The 22,256-nt window shown below is 44.1% G+C and overlaps 1 protein-coding gene across 1 annotated transcript in view; it reads right to left on the bottom strand.

The window, feature by feature from the left end:
* Positions 1–22,256, bottom strand: part of TMEM135 (transmembrane protein 135) — a 2,087,148-nt gene that overhangs the window by 231,758 nt on the left and 1,833,134 nt on the right. Inside the window, exon 10 of the mRNA XM_069639711.1 lies at positions 1,495–1,662. Coding sequence (XP_069495812.1) covers positions 1,495–1,662 — 168 coding nt within the window. The remainder of the gene's footprint in view (positions 1–1,494; positions 1,663–22,256) is intronic.

A 22,256-nucleotide genomic window follows, 5' to 3' on the forward strand; every position in this document is an offset into this window, starting at 1 on the left:
AACGGAAAAAGAATATCGAGGCTGAGTACCCCAAAAGGAAATACACCGAGCATGGGTTACAAAGGAACATACAAAGTACTTTATTTTATACTGAATCCAGTTACAAAAACCGAGCAAAATCAGATAGCTATCGGGCCTCAGTACAACACAACGAACTCCAGCGTGGTTCAGTGTGTTCAGTGAGAGACGCTGTACATTAGAATGCATTCAATTTTTATACATTTAGTGGGTGCGATGTCCAGCCCCACTTCGGGTTAATATTCCTTTTAATATATCACCGATCTAGGGTTCGTGCCAAGTCTCAAATAACCGCATATAACTGGTTTGCCTTTAATACATGTATCAACAAGCGTATGCAATAGCTGTGTATTCTAAAGTTTTCCATGCAGGCCTTCTTAAACATTAATACAATGTAGTTAAACAGATGTTCTTTGTTCAGTATTTGAATGCATTGTCTCAACATATGCTCGTGGATTAGTTTTCATTGTACGAGTAATCCTTCTACACATAGGTCAGTGAAGGACAAGGTCTCAGTTCATGACCTCAACAAGCGGCCTGCAGGCAAATTACACATTAGCTATGTACAGAGGTCAAGACGGCCATGTTGTATTCTGCAATGACATCGTCCACCATTTTAGCTCACAGGGTGACTTTTACACAACGAATCCTAAAATGGCGGTTTGACCTAAAATGGCGGCTTACATGGATTTAAGGTCAGGACCTTGCAACACAGATTACTTTTGCAAGCGACTTTCAAGCAGCTTGGGTAGGCCAATATTAAATATATTTATTACAATAGGAGGCACAATATACTTTCTATTTCGACACTGGTGAAAACAGTTCTGTGTCCCGTCCCTTGGAAGGGACACCCGTGCAGTATGGAGGAAAGGGGAAGGGACGAATAGTATGTACCTGTGGTTAAAGAAAGGCAAACAAGTCAGTGTATCATTAAATAAGGAGTGAATAATAAAGCACTTAAGTTTGAGATAGAGGAACTGTGAAGGACACCACAAATGACCACAGTAGGACTAGATGTAAATGGGCTCACTTTTACTTGCTGCTCCTTGCCTGAGAGCAATGGTGACCACTATAGTTGTCCCTATCCAACAGTCAAGGGCAGTGTTAAAGATAGACATCAACCAGAGTAGATTTAGCATGTATAAAGATCATTTGGCTGCACAGTATATTATGTCATCAAAATGTAAACATATACACTCTCAGTCCGGTGACTTGGTGAAAGTCGATCTGACAAGCGTTTGGCAAGTGATACGAATTGATTAAATGTTGAATCTTGGCGCCAGTGGAATACAAATCGCACTGCTCTAAGGTGGTTATATCGCAAGATTCCAATTGGAACAGCACAGAAATATGCAGTTAAGATTTTTTCCAAGACAGTGAAAGGCAACATTATGAATTTATTTTTCAGAGATCTTTAGGGAAATCCCTGAACCCATCTGAATCATATTTCGTTACGTTTCATTTTTCGAACCCTACCTTGTAAATGCTGACAAAAGATCCAAGAAAAGCTCCAAGCTGGAAGTTTTCCTTGTTGTAGAACAGTGATAGCAGTCGTGAAGGCTTTGTAAACAGGTGCCTGAAGGCAGATGGGATCCGAAGACAGCACTGGATGAGATAACCCACGCTGAACATTCGAATGAAGCCCTAAAGAAGGGGTATTTGAAATCAATCACAGAGGAACTTGCTTTTTATTGGTTACATATTCCAATGTTATAAATTCATTAAATAAAAATTAAACACTCACATAAAAATTAAACATGAATCAGTAGTCAATCTGTAAATTCTCATTCCTGCAGTATTTCTATATGTATTTTGCTACTGGTTATTTTTTAGGCATTGTGCTTTTGCTAGAGTATAAGCAATGGTCAAACTCGAACATCAAAATAAGTTCCAAACAAACCAAAGAATTTGTTACTTACCAGAAAGCCACAGGTTTCCTGTTTCATGGCATAATATTTCTGGAGATGTTCTCTTCTGTGACAAGGTCAGTGATCTGACCTTGTCAAGAGGGGATGGGAACCGCCTACCAGGGGGGAAGCTAGAACCAGTCCTACCCCAGAGGGTCTCAGTGGCAGTTGAGAGGGTCCCAAGTCCTGTCCCCTCCCAAGTGCCTGTCTATCCCTCAGGATGTACCCATCTGCATCAGTTCATGCATTGTGTAAGAAATGCTTGCCAAGTTCTTTCTGTCCGTTTTAGAACTAAAACCAACACTGCAGCAGAAGTGTGCGACAGAGTAAAAAAAAACAACCCCGCCATGCTGCACGCCAAATATCTTGCTGCACTGAACCAGCAAAGCGAGAGAGTGGAAGATGCAGCAGAAATCATATGCACCCACCTGACATGCCGCGCACAGCTCCCCATGGCTGAAGCAAACCACAGCGCAAACATTGACAAACCACTAAACCACCAGAGACAAAAACTAGAAGACCAATTACCCACAAAGAATGCACTTACATTGGGAGTGGCCAGGACCCTCAGAACATGGTCTTGGACACTATACAACGAGGATTGCTATTATTGTTCTGGGGCAGCCCTCTGAGTAGGAAAGAGGTGCAGTTGGTAAGCTATTTAAAATATTTGCTGTATGTCATACCTTCTCAGTAGGGAAGATGGGTCTAGATTGGCCAGGGCCAGACAACCAACCAGAAGACAGGTAGGGGGTTAAAAGAGACGCCAGTAATCAGGAAGTTGTAGGTTGTTCGAATCAGATTAGTGGAGGAGGTGGCAGACCAAGAGACCAAAAGCAGGAAGGACGGTAGACAAATGCATTCAGGCAAATTGTAGAGCAAGTGAGGTATTGGTTGCTGAGTGCAAGTGATATGATACAATATTTTATTTGTATTTGTATCGCGCTCGTACACAACTGTTTCAGAGTGTTACCATGTTGTGAGTGTGCATGTGAGACAAGCGAGTAAGATTATTAGAGGGAGTGTAGGGAGTGAATGTGAATTGGGGAGGAAGGAGGGGAGCAGTGGTGGCAGTAGTATTGAGGACAAGGGGGTAGTAATAGTGTGGATGAAGGAGTAGTAATAGTTTGGAGGAGGGAGTAGTAGTAGTGTGGAGGGGCGAATAGTAGTAGTGTGAAGGGGAGTAGTAGCATGGAGTAAGTGATAGCGTGGAGGAGGGAGCACTGATAGCATGGAGGAGGGAGCACTGATAGCATGGAGGAGGGAGTAGTAGTAGTGTGGGAGTAGTAATAGCTTGGAGGAGGGTGTAGTAATAATGTGGAGGAGGGAGTAGTAATAGTGTGGAGGAGGGAGTAGTAATAGAATGGACGAGGGAGTAGTAATAGCATGGACGAGGGAGTAGTAGTGTGGAAGGAAGCAACAACTAAGGCATTTGCAAGCAATTCTGCCCACTGATCTCTGCATTACACACAAATAATTCCATGAATTAGGACCAAAGAGTGGAGGCAAAGCAGAGGCGTGGAAGACATGAGATGGACAGAGAAGGAAGATAAAGGGAATAGAAGGAGTGGAGGGGTAAAGTTGGGAGTAGGAGAGGGGAACACCAGACAGAGGGCGGCGAGTATGTGGGAGTAATAGGAAGAGGACCATATCGGGCAGCGTGTCTGGAATGCACACCCTATAATCCTTTTTAGTCAATTAAAAATACTCGCAGTGCAGGGTGAGCCTGGGGAGTCCCTGAGCGAGTCTAAATACAAAAAAAGGCTATTGACTATAGATGATCCAAACCAGCTAGAATAGAAATCGGGCAGTAGGATTCAATTATCCGTATTCATAATCCTGGGGAATAGGGACACCTGGGTTAGGGTGGAACACGCTGTTTCCAGGCGAGAGAGAGGGGTACGGACGGACCCAGGAGACAGCTTAAATTTTCAATGTTAATCCCTGAACCATCTCTGGGAGTTGGAGTATTCTTGGAGCCATCTGTGGACCTTCATTTGAAATATTCCCATGCTTCTGACTAAGGTGGTAAAGTCTCGATATCACAGAATTGGCCACCACTAGTAGCGTTGGGCATGTTTACTTTGCTCAAAACGAAATTGGCAGATTAAAGTTATACATTTGCTTTGTTGGCGACTGAGACTCCTCCCTTGTTCACCCAAAATGTTTTCGCTTAAAAAATATAGCACGTTTTTACAAAAACAAAGATATTTCCAAATTGTGTCCAGTGAGACATACCCCAAATCACTTTAATGTCAGAATGAAGTTATTTTTGTGATTGTAAAAAATGATTTGCCATTTGCAAACCAACTTTCACGCAAGTCCTAGTTGCTACATACAGGTACCAGACAGATGCACCCAAAGCGTCACTTGTTTTTTTACATACATCATTGGTGCTGTACTTCAATTTCTTAACATCCTGGTTCTTCTCTCCCTGTGTCAAAAAGGATGGCGTAATTTACTATAGATAACTATCAAGAAAGACTGAACTAAAAATATAGACGGCCCCAGAATTAAAACCTATTCACCAGAAACATTTCCTCTAAAGGCGAAGCAACTTTTTTGATGAATAATTTGCTTGTGCCATTGACTATCTTTTTATAGAATCACATAGCGGGAAAAGGGCCACTTCAAACCATAAAACATGCTCAACTCTGGTTCTTCTCGCGCATTCAAACCAAGAAATGAGTCAGGGAAGCCATCTCTTACAGTATAACTAAAAGAAAAGCAGTAAAGACCCCCGGCTGAAGTCTGGGGGAATGCCCTGTAGCACTTGTCAGCATTCTGGGGGTTGCACAGACCTCCGATTGACAGCAGGATAAGTAACGATTCGCCTGGGGGTGCCCAACTTTCAAGTGGCTTCGTAACAACTGCCCGTCTGTATCTACCTCATGTGTTTCGCTTGCACAGTAAAACCCTGTTAAAACCGTGGTGGCCACGCTACTTCAAAGACAATGAGGACATGATTATCAATACAATTCCAAAATTACCTTTCTAACAAAAAAAGGTCTGACCTGCAATGCGAGATTGATAAACGCACCAAAAGATAGAGCGTGACGTTCATTCACTCTACAAACTTGCGCAATGGTTCTAAGGTCAATCTCATGGGTGATGCCCAAAGAGGGCAAATGAAATGTCTTGCAGAAGTGATGGGAACACGCAGTTTCAGGTGATCTGCCCCTTTCAGAAGGGAACAGGTCTGATATGCATATGGTTTCTGCCCGTATATAATGGCACGGCAGGCTGAACTGGAATGGAAGGCTTCCCGTAGCAATTAGCAGGGGGTAATAACTAGCTCAAAGTGTGTCCATCCATTACTGTGCGATGTACAATTCCCTCTAGCTGGAGCGGGTATGCCCAAACGTAAATATTCCGATATCAAAGACAGCAGCTGAGGAATTCCCAGGTTCCAGGACTCTGTCTTGTTTGGGTTGGATCCACAACTGTTATGGCACTGCTTGGCTCTGGAATAGTTTGAAATATAACAAGCATTGGCAAAGACACAATTATTGGCTATTGTAAGGGATGGGCTTGGGATAGGCATTCTCGATTGCCATAGTGGTACTACCTGGACATACGATGGCATCAACTGACACATGGTGTTAGTACATGACATATTAGCAAAATCTTTTGGCTTTGCCAAAGGTGGGGTTTAGAGGAATTCAGTGCAAGGAATAGATGCAAGAACACCCATATTGCTTACAAATCAAGTGTCTGCAGACACGCTTGGTTCATCCACTTTTATTACAGCACGGGCTGGTTTGCAGCTGCTATTACCTTTTCAAAGACTGCTTAGAAAAACGACTGGCACAGCTAGCTCAAGGTGGGGAGGGGGGGGGAAGAGAGAGAGAGAGAGAGAGAGAGAGAGAGAGAGAGAGAGAGAGAGAGGAGAGAGAGAGAGAGAGAGAGAGAGAGAGAGAGACACACACACACTGTGGCAATGGCCATAAGAACTAGCAGGGCCATGTGCCGTCAACGATGGGTAAAAAGCCAAGCACCATCCACAGGCTCTGCCCCACTCTTCACAATCCATCTCTCTCCTCTTTCACTTCCACTGCCAACACGTTTGCCTTATAGGCAGCACTTACAGAGCCACCTAAAAGCCAAAACTAAAAATAATCATTATCCTATGAGTGAGTTGTAGTTTCCGGTGGCGTCAAGGCATCTTACAAATAAGAAGCACCATATTAACCAAAAGGCAGCTCGGGTGTTCATCAACATCCTCAGAAACCCTACTATGTCTGATTGGTCTACAACACCAGCCACGAAAAAGCAACTAAGAGAAACTGAGTGGCCAGGTGGTAGACAGTAAGAGGATACTAAATTCCTGCCAACAAGATAATTGTAGGTTTCCAGAGGGCCAAAATTGGGGGGACACTTAATAAAGATATTTAGGGACTTTGCGAGAGACAGGAGAAGGACGAAATGCTAGTGTATTAATGAGTAAGGCGCATTCCACACTAATTTAAGGCTTGTCAGGAAATCATGACAAAGAACACCCCTGCACTTGTCGACTCAATAAATGGAAGAACGACTATCAGCAAGCATAGCATTTTCCCAAATCGAAATTTTTCTGTGTTACAACCATCTCACCAAAAGGGAGCAATAGCGCGCTAAGTAAATGTAAACACATTCTAAAAATACCTAAACTAGCGAATGGTAACAAAGGATTTAAAAAGCCAAATGTAAATAATGAATCTTACAACAAGCCCAGAACAGCGACAAAGCAGAGAACGCATTTAAAGCCCCGGCAAGCGCACTCGAGAAGGTGAAACCTCACCATGTTCACACCGACAACGTTGGCACAGCAAGGCACATCTCCTCTGACAGCTATAGGTTGTGCATATTTGCACTTTGGCACACCACATGAGTGTATAGCAAGTGGGCAACTCCCCCACAAAGCTCTGTAATCCAGAATGTCTAACTTTTACTGTCCAGAAAAAGCAACAACCTGTAACCAGCGTAGATCATGCAGAGTGGGAGTGATATGCCTGGCACAATGCATCTATGGGATACATTACTGACCGTAATCGTATTTCTGATGCTTATCGGGAGATTTCCGATTGTTGGCTACAGCCACACAACAGTTGGTGGGCAGAACTTTTGGCCCGATGTCAGCCTACCAGTCTGGGGTGTACTGGTGATAGTGAAATTTGACCAACCCCACCCATTCCCCCTGTCAGGCTCTGTGCTATTACTATGGGCGATTTTGGGTTATTATTTGTGTTTATTTTATAGTGTATTAGGTTAAAATACAACCTTTTTACCAAATTCTATTCATACATATTAATACATAATGTCCATAATCTAAAAAGTAAAAAGAAAAAAAAAACAGAAGAATTCATCTCTTCCTTCCTCCTTCCTTTCTCCCCCACCGCTCTCTCCTCCACTTTTTCCTCCATAATATTCATCCCTGGACGCAGCGCTTTACTTCCAGTTCCCTTCCTTTAAGGGCCATCAATCGGTTGTCAGAAAATCAGAGGCACTCTGCATATCTAACAATTACATTTGTTCCGAACGAGTAAAGACTTCTCTTGTGTCGTTTAGAAGGCCCAGGGTTATGGGAAACTAGTCGGTCCCACCATTGGAGTGCTGACAAAGATGGAAGGGCAAGAATATAGGAAGCCGCCATTTCGTCCTGAGTTCCGTTAGGGCAGTACACATGAGGGTCAGGTGCTGTAAAGTTTCAGTTGCCTCATTCCAAACTCTCTTCCATAGCTTTTTCTTTACTTTGCAGGGGTTTGTTATAAAATGATCAACAGTGGCTTCCCACTCCTTAGGATCTCCTTGCAAATGTTCACCCATTCTCTCAGTACGCCCTCAGATCCTTCCAGGATGGCATTTTGTACCAACTCAAAACCCCTCGAGCGATGGTGTTATACATTTCTGTAAAAGAGACAAATATTTCCACAAACGATAGTATAGAGGGAATGTAAGCCTAATTCCATTCTAACTGCTGGGATTGGCATTCCCTGTGGCAAATCCAGCACCTTTTTCTAGAATAGACCCTCCATACAGGGCCAGATGTGAGCCGGAAGATCATAGGAAGCCTCCGCACCAAAGGTAATGATTGGAACAACCTTCATTTTGTAAAATTGAATCAGGGGCTTTAGGGTGAATTTACAATATTTTCCTTTGATGATTCTGGCTCGTGAGGCCAAGATCTACATTTTGCTCCTTAAAATCACCAGTCTGGGGGCATCCACCATACTGCTGTTAACGCACATCACCAAGTAGGTCATAGGCCTTACCTGGGCAAGCTTTTCACCACTTAGGAACCAAGAGCAATTTCTCTTGCCTCTCCTTTTTCCTGCTTCCAAGTTCAGAATTCAGGATTTTTCCATGTTTATGGACAGCCCATTTCCGTTGACATAGACTTGTAAAGCATCCAGCTGTCTTTGCAGGCCTACCTGGGTCTGATCAATAAGGACCAGATTGTCCACGTAGAGAAGCCTATCGAGTGGGCAACCAGCCAGATTGGGTGGAAAGCTTCTTATGCTCATCAATGCATTCTCAATTTCCAAAATGAACAGATTGAAAAGAGAGAGTGCCAAAGCACAACCTTGCTTCAGGCCTTTCATTGTTGGAATTGGGTTGGAGAGTAAACCCTAGCCGTCCAGTTTTACTTGCAATGAGGTCCTGGAGTAGAGACCTTTAACACCTTCTAGGATATCATTAGGGCAACTTCAACTCTCCATTTTAGCCCAAAGTTTATTCTGGTCCATGGTATCAAAAGCCTGGGCAAGCTCTATAAAGGCTAGGTGGTACATTGCAGCTCTGTCTTATTAATTTGGCTCTTCAAGATGTTTACCAGGAATACATTTAACGCTGTGCACACTCCCTTCACAAAGCCTGACTGTCTAATGTCATACTTTCCCGTATCCATGCTCCAATTTGTTAGACCTTGTAGTAGAAGGGATGCAAAGAGCTTTCCTGCCATATCCAACAAAGCAATCGGCCTATAGTTTGACGGGATGGTCCTGTGACCCCCCTTTTTGAAAATGGCAACTATAATCAAAGGTTTCCAGTATGCTGGTACTCTCCTAACCTTCCAAATGTATTTAAAAAGAGCCCACAAGAAAGAAGGATGCCCACTCCTCTGGGTTTTTCTTAAGCATGACTTTTGTCATCCCGTCAGGGCCAGGTGTCCTAAAATTGCTGGCTCTTTTGATCAAACGAAGGATCTCTTCTTGTGATGTTTCAAACAACCACCCCCAGTCATTGTGGGCCTTGGTCTCGCCATAGACTGATCACCAGGCTGAAACAGGGCCCTAAAAGGATCCTCCCAGCCTTTAGCTGGAACTGCGTTCACAGACCGAGCCTCTTGTGGGTTGTTTACACCATTCATCCATAGCGAAATTTGCGAGGTGTTATTTGCCTGATTTTGGAAGATTGCAGATTTTGCGATTGTTTACTCCAGCCCCACAACAGTTGTTGGGCTGAGGTTTTGGTATGAGGTCGGCATATCAGTCTGGTGTATACTGGCGATAGTGAAATCTGACCAACCCCACCCATTCACCCCGCACAGGGCGGGGTTCGGCCCTGTGCTTTCAGTATAGGTGATTTCGGGAAATTGCAGATTTTGCGATTTTTCAAAAGTAGGAAGTTAGGACACAATATAACATACACAAGGCTATAGCAGAGCCCCACGTGCATGTCAGCTACAGACCCGGGCAACGCCGGGTGGGTACTGCTAGTAAGATATAGCAATCGAGCAGAGGCCTTCTACTCTACGTGAAGCTTCCATGCTGGGCGGACGGGTTCAAATGCAATTAGTACATTTCTTTTCTAAGGAAGAGCAGACGCAAAAGTGTAGATTAGTGAATTGAGATTGGCGAAAGACATTCGGGGCAAAAAGCAGACTGTCGCAAGTTACAAACACCTGGCCTAAAACTATTGTGGCAAGCTATATCACTACAGATATTGTGCACTTGGGCAACTGGAAGGAGTTTCTTACCATTAATGGATGGTAGATAAGACTTTCCCTGGCCCGACCTCAAGTGTCTTTCAAAACCCACTGACATTATTTTCCTCTTGATTGTCTATTTGAGCAGTGGCTTCAGTCAATCAGATTACCTGGAATTATCGGGCATCCATAGTGGAAATGGAACTTGTCTGCCAAATTCCTCATTGCAAATGGTAGGTATACTCAAAGTTTGAAAGCTCCTACAAATGTAGGGCTAACATTTCCCTGTCTATCTGCGCAAGACACAAATTGTATAGATTTCCACCTGCTGTGAACTCACTGACTCCTTAATTTTAAAAAGGTCATGTTATACTATTGGAGAACGAGAGGTGGCAGGTGCCCAGGGTTAAGGGCCCTAGACAGTATTTCTGGAGGAGTAACCGGTCCGTCTCAACAGACCGTAGTCAGACAGACCAGATGAATACAACAAACTTTTGTTTTTAACTTCACAGAGCACCCCAGATCGTAGCCGCAACTGCAGTAGGCAGATCCGCAATGTCTTAAAAAGGAAAGGATCAGGAGTGTACATAAAACACTGGTCTGGGAAGGCGTGGATTGGGAGAGGTGCTGGAGTTGTGGAGATAACATACTCAGTAGGGCTGAGAGAGGACACAAGAAGACAATGAGGATTTTTTGGAGTACCCCCCACCTCCCTTGATTCTTAGACTCCCACGGCTACCAGGCTTGCCAAGGAGGATAGTCTGGCAGGTGACGTCACTCAGGTGGTGAGGAGTATGGGAGATGCCAAAAGCTGAAGTTGGAGGTTTATAGAGATTTCTCAAAGGAGGAGGATCAGGAGAGACTACAGCTTCACAAGGTGAATCCGCAGGTTCACTGAAATGCAGATAGATCAAGTGGTCAGGGGTTTTTCACTGGAGCGGGTGAAAGACAGATGTATGATTAGCTTTGCATTGCGAGGTGCACATGCTGACAAGAGGGCTTATGGACAGTCCATTACCACAGCTAGTGTTCATCATAATGGCCAAGCTGGTGCTGCAGCTTTGAGACTAGCTTTTGACTTGTGCAATGCCTTGGTGGAACACTAAAACCTTTTGGGCTAAAACCCTGAGAATCCTGACAGAACTATACGGGTACTGTGATGGCTTGGCCCTGGGTTCCCCTATAATATGGGGATGTTTAATTGGAGGTCTCCAATGCTGGAGGATTCAAAATAAACCTTGTTTAAGTACCACCAATGTTGTCCAGTTTTACGGACAGATGAATTGACCAGGAAGTCACAGCTCCTCAGCCTTTTGCCTCTACATATGACAAAGAAATGGTACATTTTCTGTCCCGTTTTTACATAAGAATTATGGCCTATTTCTTTTAATTGAGATGTAATTTATGTTATAGTCAAAAACAATGGTATTATCCAAATAATATGTATGACTTCAATCGGCCATGTATATCATTTGATATTCCCAAAACAGTTTTAAGTTTCATGAACATTACTACACTTATAAAACCTTACCTTATTGGTGATTTAGCCTTTTTTAAACAATGTCATTGTTTTATACGAACTTCACAACTAATACTTGTTTATAACTTCAATCACTTTTATGACCTTTAAAAACGTTGGTCATTTTTCTAGAATTGATGAAAATCATTTACATATTTTAATACGGTTGGGTTTGCTTGGTCTAAACATCTATACAAACAGCTGTATACCTACTTAAACAATCCCTTACTTTAAATTCCTAAATATTTTGCATAACCTAAATAGATAGACTTGTTTGCTAAAGGACAAGTAGGGAGGTGGGGGGGGGGTCTGGGAATCTCTCTACCAGCACGAACACAGCCCAATGACAGGTTCTTGGGTGAGTAACCCCTGGGAGAGACTCTACCAAATCTTTAGCTCACTGTCCCTTTCACAGAGAAGAAATGTGTAACGCTCACCTGATTCCCGCAGAGGCGCCGGTCTTGACTGGGTGAATGCCGTATCTTCAAAGGTGATGTGTAACACACGGTTGGCTCCTTGGGCTGGACCTCTGTGCACTGTATGTCTGACTCGAAGAGTAAGATGTCTTAGGTAAGTGAACGCCGAGCTCTCCATCTGCCTCGGGGCAGGGTGCCGTAACCAGTTTCTTCATTGGATAAGGGTGCAGGCCTCTTGACCTCAGAGGACTGCTGTCCGTCGTTAACTGCACGAACGGTAAGTTCCGGGCACTTCAAATGTCTTAAAAGTCTTTTGTAATGATATCTCTTGTTTTGCAGGGTTCCGGCGATGGCGGATGGCGGGCTGATGAGAGTTGAGGATCGAACCCGCGTGAGGAATAGAAGCGCCTGGAAGCACGTAAGTAAGCGCTTGTAGCCTGCTTCACGATGCACACTAACTGTCCCTTTTATCTTGCAGGTACAAGTTCGGAGCTTTAGAGAAGCTGAAGGGTGCTGGAATACCCACTGGATTCGGTGTGGGAAGGAGTAATGGCACGTGAGTAATAAAGTTGCCCAATGTCTTTAAACGCACCTTCTTTTGTCTTTCAGATGCGGGATGCAGCGCCGAAGGCCTCCGGAGCGTGCGAAGAGCTGGTAAGCTTTTGTCTTTCAGATGCCGGAATGCAGCGCGAGGCGTTGGTGACAGCCGATGGACCAGGTAAGAGATGCGCTGCCACTGAAGACCGTAGTGCTAACCTGTTCTTTCTTTGTCTTTACAGGTGCTGCTGAAGACTGGATTCCAGGATGGTAAGCCTTTGTTCCCTTAGGCCCAGGATCAGAAGCAGAAGACACGATGAGCGTTCTGCTGCAGAGAATGCAGAATAACGCAAAGCAAGATTCATCCATCGGGTGTGGTTTAAATAGCCTCCTGTAGTGCTTAGGTGTCTCCTTCCACAGCCACGCCTAGGTAAGAAAAGAGTTCCTGCTTTCCAGAAGAGTTCCAGTGTTTTGAACCTAGGGAGTGGCTCCTGCCCCACCCAACAGGAAAAGTAGTCCCAAACAGAAGAGGATCAGGGGTTCAACTGGCAGGTAAGTAAGCAGCATGGTCTGCTGCAGGTAAGTCCACCCAAGCATTATGAGCCCGGTGCTTCCAGCGCTGGGACTGGGCATCTTTATGAGCCTGGTGCCACTGGCGCCAGGACAGGGTCCAAAAGGTCCCAATTGGGACTGGCTGGCACTCGGAACCGGGGTTATGGGTCTGCTTCCAAGGGAGTCGGGCAAGTCCTGATCTTTTGGAAGCAGAGATCATGACAGCACCCCCCCTCAAGGCCCCTCCCAAACCAGGCTTCTCCGGGGGTTTGGGCTTGTTAGGAAATGTTCGATGAAATCTTTTGATTAGACGAGGCGCGTGGACATATTCTGCAGGTTCCCAGGATCTTTCTTGGGGACCGTAGCCTTTCCAGTCAATCAAGTAAAATAGTTTAGATTTGGAGATCTTGGAATCCAGGATGCTTTTGACTTCAAACTCGAGTTCTCCATCAACTAGAATAGGTTTTGGAGATGTAGTTAGTCGGGTTTGAGGTTGCACGGGTTTTAATAGAGAGACGTGGAAGACCGGATGTATCTTCATGTGAGGGGGCAAGTCCAACTTGACCGCTACTGGATTTACTATGGTAGTGATGGAATAGGGACCAAGGTATCTTGGGTTGAATGTGCGTGGTCCTTTTAGAGGTAGATATTTGGTGGATAACCAGACTTGATCTCCTACTTGATATTGGGGGGCTTCCTTCCGATGTTGGTCTGCTCCTTTCTTGTATTGTTCTTTAGCCCTTTGAAGGTGAGAAACGGCTTCCTTAAAGGCTTGGGTGATTGTAGAATGCAGGTGGTCTACTGCTGGTGTTCCAAGATCTTGGAGTGGATCCAACTCTGAGGTTCGAGGGTGACTACCGTATAAAAGAAAAAACGGGGTCTTCCCAGTTCCCGAGTGGACAGAGTTATTGTAGGCATATTCGGCTATCCAAAGGATATCTTTCCAAGTTTTTTCAGTTTGTTGTAGCATGCAGAGCAAATACTGTTCCAGAGTTTGATTGGTCCTCTCGGTTTGTCCGTCGGTTTGAGGGTGGTGGCTGGTCGAAAGTCTCACATCAATTTGAGCCGACCGACTGCAACTTCGCCAAAAATGAGAAATAAATTGACTACCTCGATCCGAAATTAGAACTGAAGGAAAACCGTGCAGTCGGACGATGTTTTCGAGAAATTCTCGGGCCAGAGTTGCTGCTGTTGGTAAGCCTTTGAGTGGAATGAAATGCGCCATCTTGGAGAATAGGTCCACGATTACTAGGATCGTATTGTATCCGGAGCATGGAGGTAGATCGGTGATGAAGTCCATAGAAAGCGTATGCCAAGGGCGAGGCGGAATGTCAATAGGGCGTAAGAGGCCGGCTGGTTTTTCCTTTTGACTCTTGTTTTGGGCGCATACTCCACAGGACATTATAAAGTCTCTTATATCTTTTTTCCAAGACGGCCACCAGAAGTAGCGCTTGATCATTTCCGAGGTCTTGGTCATACCGGGATGTCCTTCCATTAAAGAATCGTGATAACAAGAGATTACCTTTTTCTGTAAATCTGTGCTGGGCAGGTATAACCGTTCTTGGAAATATAATAGGTTGTCCTTCACCGTAAAGTCCTTTCCCTGCAGATGCCAATTCTGTATGTCTGCTGGAGTTACCAGTAGCCTGGCTTTATCCTTAACTTCCTCTATGGATTGTGTGGCGATTACACCTAGAATTCTTTGTTCTGGAATGATAGGTACAGGTTTAGGATTGATGAAATGTTCTTCCACTCCCATCCGAGAAAGGGCATCAGCTTTACCGTTTTTTGTACCAGGTCGATAGGTAATTATGAAGTCAAACTCGGCAAAGAATAGTGCCCAACGGAGTTGCCTAGAGGATTGAGCTTTTGCGGTTTTCAAATATTGCAGGTACGGTGATCTGTAATCACAGTAACGGTGTGTCGGGCCCCCAGAAGATAATGCCGCCAAGCCTTAAAGGCGGACTTGATAGCTAGAAGTTCCTTATCAGTAATAGTGTAATTGATTTCAGGAGGCGAGAATTTGCGGGACCAAAATGCCACAGGATGCAACTGATTGGTTACTGGGTCCTTTTGTGCTAGAACTGCCCCCATGGCAAGGCTTGAAGCATCAGTTTCAACGATGTAGGGGAGTTCTGGGCGAGGATGTTTTAAGATCGGTGCAGAGATAAATTTAGTCTTCAAATTCTGGAAAGCTTGTTCCGCCTCGGTAGACCATTCAAAACGTTTGTTTTTCTTTAACAAGGCGGTGATGGACTGGACTATTCGAGAGAATTCGGGGATAAACCTGCGGTAAAAGTTAGCGAAGCCTAACATGCTTTGAACACCTTTTACGGAGGATGGCGATGGCCATTTGAGAATTGCATCGACCTTCTTTGAATCCATACGCACTCCGCTTGGTGATAATATGAATCCCAAGAATTCAACTTCAGTCACGCTGAAAACGCATTTTTCCAATTTAGCGAAAAGTTTGTGTTGACGCAATCTCTCGAGGACCATTTTCACGTGTTTCCGATGTTCAGTTTCCGATGAAGAATAAACGAGGATGTCGTCAATGTAAACAACAACACACACATCTATGAGCTCTCTGAGGACATCGTTCATAAAATATTGAAAGGCAGCCGGGGCATTGCAAAGTCCGAAGGGCATGACCTGATATTCAAATAGCCCATACTTGGTGCGGAAGGCCGTCTTCCATTCATCGCCCTCTTTTACTCGTACCAAGTGGTAGGCTCCTCTAAGATCCAGCTTTGTATATATGCATGCTTTTCTGACTTGGTCCATGAGTTCAGGGATCAAAGGTAACGGTTATCTATTCTTAACGGTGATCTGGTTCAGGGCGCGATAATCTATACAAGTTCTAAGGTCCCCTTCTTTTTTTGGAACGAAGAACAAAGCTGAGGAAGCAGGGGACTTGGAAAAACGAATAAACCCATTCGCTAGGTATTGATCCAGGTATTGTCAGAGGTGAAGATTCTCAGGCTCGATGAGGGCATAAATTCTACTACAAGGAGGAGTAGATCCAGGTATTAGGTCTATCTGGCAGTCATAAGACCTATGAGGAGGTAGAGAGTTAGCCTGATCCTTCCGGAAAACATCTTGGAATTCTAGGTATTCAGGAGGTAACTGGGGAGCCTCCGAGGAAATTGCAGCCAGTGCAACACCAGGTCGAGGGTGACAAGTAGAGACACATTCTGGAAACTGAACCGTTCTTGCTCGCCAATCGATCTGAGGATTGTGCTTCTCTAACCATGGAATTCCTAGAATAATCTGGAACTGAGGGGCCTTGATCACATCGAACACGATCTTCTCATGGTGTCCATCTTGACTTACTAGCGTCACTTCTTGGGTGGTATGCGTTACTGGTCCGGAGGCTATCTCCGTACCATCCACCGTAGTAATGACGTCCTTTACAGCCTTTGGACAAAGAGTCAGATTCATCCTCAAAACCATTTCATGATCCATATAATTGTCGATGGCACTGCTGTCGACGTAAGCTTCAATCGCATGTAATCGATCCGGATGTTCAGGGCTAATGAGGACCATAGGTATCACGAAATGCGAGGTCACGGAACTGGTTTTAACGCTCGGCAAGAGGACCTCTATTCTTGTCGGGCGAGGTTGTTTCCCTGCTCAGAGTTTGTGACCCTGGTAACTGCAGCTCCTACTGCCTTCTTGGCTGGTTTCACCGGACCGTCTCGAAGAAAGTGCCCCGAGTTTCCGCAATAGAGGCATAATTGCAGCTGTTTTCTCCTTTCCCGCTCCTTTTGTGTTAGTGGTCCTTTCAGGCCCCCTATTTGCATGGGTTCCCCGGAGTCTACTCCTTTGGTAGGAGTTGGTGGTTTGGAAAATACTCGAGCATCAAACTTGGAACGATCGGCCTTCCTGTTCTGCAGTCTGTGGTCAATTTGAACGACTAAGTCAATATAGTCCGAACAGTCTTGCGGGGGATTCACTACTTGGGCTAACACATCTTTGAGCTCTCCACGTAGACCTCTATAAAACAGCGTAATCCTTTTGTCCTCAGGCCATCGAGTTTCCACTATCAGTCTGTTGAAAGACGCAATATAAGCCAAAAGGTCTTGATTACCCTGTCGCAATGAAAGGAGCTCATTGTCCAAGGCCTGCCCCTGTGAATGTCTTGCAAACAGTTTTTACATACTGAGCTGAAAAGCTTGAAAATCATGGAGAACCGGATCATCTTGATCAACTAGAGGGATCGACCAGTCTGCCGCATTGCCACTAAGGTACGAAAGCACGAAAGCTACCTTAGCTTGATCAGTTGGAAAGGCTGCTGGCCGGCATAAGAAGTGCAACCGGCATTGATTAATAAATACTGCAAACCTCTTTGGGTCACCAGAAAATCGTTCGGGCGGAGCCAGAGGTACATTCCCAGGTAGGTTGATCTGCACTGGGTTCGTAGAGGATGTTGAAGGAAGATTTGCCCCTGATGCGGGTAACGGAGTTTGTCCGGCTTGTGACTGTTGCAATTGTCTAGCGAGATCGTCTGTTCGCTCCTTGGAAATAATCAGTTCCCTTCTTAGAGCATTCGTTTCCTGACGGGCTGCATGCACTTCTGCTCTTAGTTCCCCAAGTAACTGGGCTAGCTGGTCGGTATCCGAGGTTTCCATAGCGCCTGGGTGGGAGTTTTGCGGTAGGCTTTGCATTCTGTAACGCTCACCTGATTCCCGCAGAGGCGCCGGTCTTGACTGGGTGAATGCCGTATCTTCAAAGGTGATGTGTAACACACGGTTGGCTCCTTGGGCTGGACCTCTGTACACTGTATGTCTGACTCGAAGAGTAAGATGTCTTAGGTAAGTGAACGCCGAGCTCTCCATCTGCCTAGGGGCAGGGTGCCGTACCCAGTTTCTTCACTGGATAAGGGTGCAGGCCTCTTGACCTCAGAGGACTGCTGTCCGTTGTTAACTGCACGAACGGTAAGTTCTGGGCACTTCAAATGTCTTAAAAGTCTTTTGTAATGATATCTCTTGTTTTTCAGGGTTCCGGCGATGGCGGATGGCGGGCTGATGAGAGTTGAGGATCGAACCCGCGTGAGGAATAGAAGCGCCTGGAAGCACGTAAGTAAGCGCTTGTAGCCTGCTTCACGATGCACACTAACTGTCCCTTTTATCTTGCAGGTACAAGTTCGGAGCTTTAGAGAAGCTGAAGGGTGCTGGAATACCCACTGGATTCGGTGTGGGAAGGAGTAATGGCACGTGAGTAATAAAGTTGCCCAATGTCTTTAAACGCACCTTCTTTTGTCTTTCAGATGCGGGATGCAGCGCCGAAGGCCTCCGGAGCGTGCGAAGAGCTGGTAAGCTTTTGTCTTTCAGATGCCGGAATGCAGTGCGAAGACCTCCGGAGCATGCGAAGAGTGGGTAAGCCTTTGTCTTTCAGATTCCGGAATGCAGCGCGAGGCGTTGGTGACAGCCGATGGACCAGGTAAGAGATGCGCTGCCACTGAAGACCGTAGTGCTAACCTGTTCTTTCTTTGTCTTTACAGGTGCTGCTGAAGACTGGATTCCAGGATGGTAAGCCTTTGTTCCCTTAGGCCCAGGATCAGAAGCAGAAGACACGATGAGCGTTCTGCTGCAGAGAATGCAGAATAACGCAAAGCAAGATTCATCCATCGGGTGTGGTTTAAATAGCCTCCTGTAGTGCTTAGGTGTCTCCTTCCACAACCACGCCTAGGCAAGAAAAGAGTTCCTGCTTTCCAGAAGAGTTCCAGTGTTCTGAACCTAGGGAGTGGCTCCTGCCCCACCCAACAGGAAAAGTAGTCCCAAACAGAAGAGGATCAGGGGTTCAACTGGCAGGTAAGTAAGCAGCATGGTCTGCTGCAGGTAAGTCCACCCAAGCATTATGAGCCCGGTGCTTCCAGCGCTGGGACTGGGCATCTTTATGAGCCTGGTGCCACTGGCGCCAGGACAGGGTCCAAAAGGTCCCAATTGGGACTGGCTGGCACTCAGAACCGGGGTTATGGGTCTGCTTCCAAGGGAGTCAGGCAAGTCCTGATCTTTTGGAAGCAGAGATCATGACAAAATGTCCCTGCACATCAGTCTTTGTCCTGCCCAGGGGCAGTCCAGCACTGAAATACTAGGCAATTCTCAGTGAGATGAAGCTGCGTCTCTCTAAGAACAGTGAGCAAGGGGTCCACATCTGGATTGCCCTTTTAACCTAGGGTGAAAGGTTACCCAAGTTACACTGAAAACCTACACTATGGGATTGGTAGCTAAAACTGCAATTTAACTTTAATAATGCAGTTTCACGATCCTAAACTTTGGAAAACGTCTTAGCAAATGAAATCCTTTAACAAAAAAAAACAAAAAAACATGGAGTGCATTTTTCCAAAACGTTATTAGAAGATTTAAACACCTGGAAATAGTAAAGAAAAATGTTCAAATACATCTTTCCAACTATTAATATACAATTCTAGATTTTTAAAACTACAAAATAATGTTGTGTGTTCAAAAAGCATTAATAAATATAACTATTCAACAAATGCGATTTTTAACATTTAAGAACATTGTTAAAGAAGTTTAAAAACGTTACACCGTTTTGGTACATGGCTCAGAAAAAAGCCAGTAAAGGCAAAAGAAGGCAAAACATAAAAATGAAGCGCCATATGAGATGCAATGATCGCACAATTTCAAAATTCCTGAATATAGCTCCAATGTCAACATCATTGAAATGAAGTCCCAAGCAAAATATGGCATGTGGAATTCAAAACATCAGGATAGTGAGGGATCACACATCTGCTGGAAGTGCAGTAACTTCACCCACAATTTACAATCCAATCAATCACACCACCTCCACAAGTATCTTAGTATCGTATATGCCTATACACACTATTACCTTGTTTTATAACTAACTCTCAACTTTGCAACCACCCAAACAAGAATCTGCACATACATGATAAAGTGACCACCACATAGTGTTGCATATCTCTTGCTTAGTCAGCATGTTATCCCTAAGACCAGGAATCAAAATAATCCTGACCCTAAATATCTAGTTTCTATATTTGGGCTGCAATAGATTTAATCTTTTCAGCCAAATCCAGTTTCAGTAGCACCATAGGCAAAGTTACGTTCCTAGCCCCTTAAAGCTCTTCTTTTTTCTCTCAAACAGGTGTGCTGAATGCCTTTTTCTAGATGGATCAAGTTGACCTTGGAGTTTGGGTTGGAGTGTTGCCAACAAGACCCAATATTTATTTCCGTTACCAGTGCCGGACTTTTCAGAACCATGAACGTGAGTGATGACAGGCTCATCTTTGATAAATCCCTGGCAGAAAAGCACCACCATCCGATAGAGTTCCTATGGTGCTTCAGGAAACAAGGCCTCACCCTTAACCGGTAGTAATGGAGTTTGATAAAGATAGACTGGAATTCTCTGGTTTTGTATTTCAGAAAAAATCTATCTTGGCTGACCTTCACAAAGTCGATGACATGAAATCTGCATCCAACCCCTAAAACCAATCTGACGCTCAGTATGCTCAACTATTGTGGCCAGTGTATTCCCAATTTGGCAACTCTTACAGGAGCTCTCGAGTGCTTGATCAGGGAGCTGGATCCCTGGGAGTGGAGAGAAAAACAAGCAACTGCCTTCTTGGGAACCCAATTGGTCAGTGGTTCATCTCATCTCCCGTATTGTCTCTGAATTTGATGATGTAGAATGACCAAACTGTATGAATTCCAATCAGGTAATTATTACATCTTGGAACACTAGAGGATTTCATTCTTTTTTGGGTAATCCTCAATGTTTAAGCTAGCTTTAAACATCTAAGTATCTTTTTGTTAAAAGAGACATGGCTAATGCAACCATTTTACCTAGATGGGTTTAATGTCTTCCAAAAAATGGCTCAATGCAACTTGAAAGGAAGAGTTTATGGGGGTTTCATTATTGGCGTTGCCTTACATATGGATGCTGTTGAATTTTTACCTTTGCATCCATGTTTAAATGCAATTGCGATAAATTGGAAGTTTAAAGGGGATAAAGGGAAAACCAGCATCTTGCTTATTAATGTCTACAACCCCCCCAGGTAACAAGGTGAAATTGTTAAAGATAATTACCCAAATTTAACTATTTATAGAGAAATGGATAAAGGAATACCCGAAGTGCCAATGTTTTGCTTTGGGTGACTTAAACTTTCAGAGTTTTATACTTTCTAACAAGAATGATGGTAGGATTTGGGATCAACACATTTTGAGAAATAACCATGGTGTTCAAGCGATTGGCTTTGATGACGATGAAGTGGTGAATGCAAATGATATCTGGTTGTCTTTTATTTATTCTGGCAGCTGATCCAATTGATGGGTGGATTGTCTCACAATGGCACTAGGTATTCTTGGATTGATTTTGTATTAACCGATGAAATGGGCTATGACAAGGTAATGCATTTTGCACTGATCTGTAACAATATGAGTGAACATGTGATAGTGGAGCTACCGCTCCATAGTTGTCAAGGTTATCGCTCTGAACACCTTGTGTGTCATTCACATTTAACAATTCTGGGAATAGAATAAAGTGGTCAGAGAAAAATATTAACAAGTTTGATGAACTTATACGGAACCAAGACCGACTAAAGTACATTAATGTGGATCATTTTTATCATATATCTTCCACCTACAATGAAGTCGAAAAATGGCAAAAGAAAGTCTTCACTAAGCCTAAAAAGAATAATAAAGACTATGATTATATAACAGCAACAAAAATGATCTACAGATATCTATTAGGAAAACGAAAAAAGTGTTAAAGATCTTTGGCATCAGCAGAATATCATTGGAAAATTAAGATGGGTGATGCAAAAAGAATCTATACAAGTAGTATCTACTTATATGTACTTGGGTATTCATATAACTAGTACCATAGATAGAGTGATAACTCTCAAATACAGTTACAAATAAGACCATGGCCAAATTCCAAACAATTGGACCATTCATTCAAAGGGATGGTGGATATTCCATTGACACACTGTTGATGCTGTATACAATCCTGCATTGTACCTAGCATACTATATGGGCTTGAGGCCTTTTGTTTCAAAAGAAGCAGCCTGGTTAAATGTACTGGAAGGCAAACTTTGGCAAAGGGCTTTGGGCCTCCCCAACTCAGTACCTGTTGAAGCGATCTGTAATGAGTTTGGGTTCATTACTCTGGCCACATGGAGGAGGATAGCAACTTGTACCTTTTATTGAAACATTTTAGGTAACTGTAACTCTATTTATTCACTTTTTGTAAACTAAATGGATGTTAGCACTCCTTTACCTGCTTTAAGTCTGTGGACCAAGGAGATGCAGACGTTTCTAGGTGTCATAGTTTGTATATTGGACACTGGAGATAATATTGTCTTAAAATAAAGGGAGATTAAAGAAAAAGCGGCTGCATGGGACCAAAATAATAGAACGTCT

Source organism: Ambystoma mexicanum, chromosome 7q, assembly GCF_040938575.1.
Source record: "Ambystoma mexicanum isolate Mex_15411 chromosome 7q, UKY_AmexF1_1, whole genome shotgun sequence".
NCBI classification, from domain to species: Eukaryota; Metazoa; Chordata; class Amphibia; order Caudata; family Ambystomatidae; genus Ambystoma; species Ambystoma mexicanum.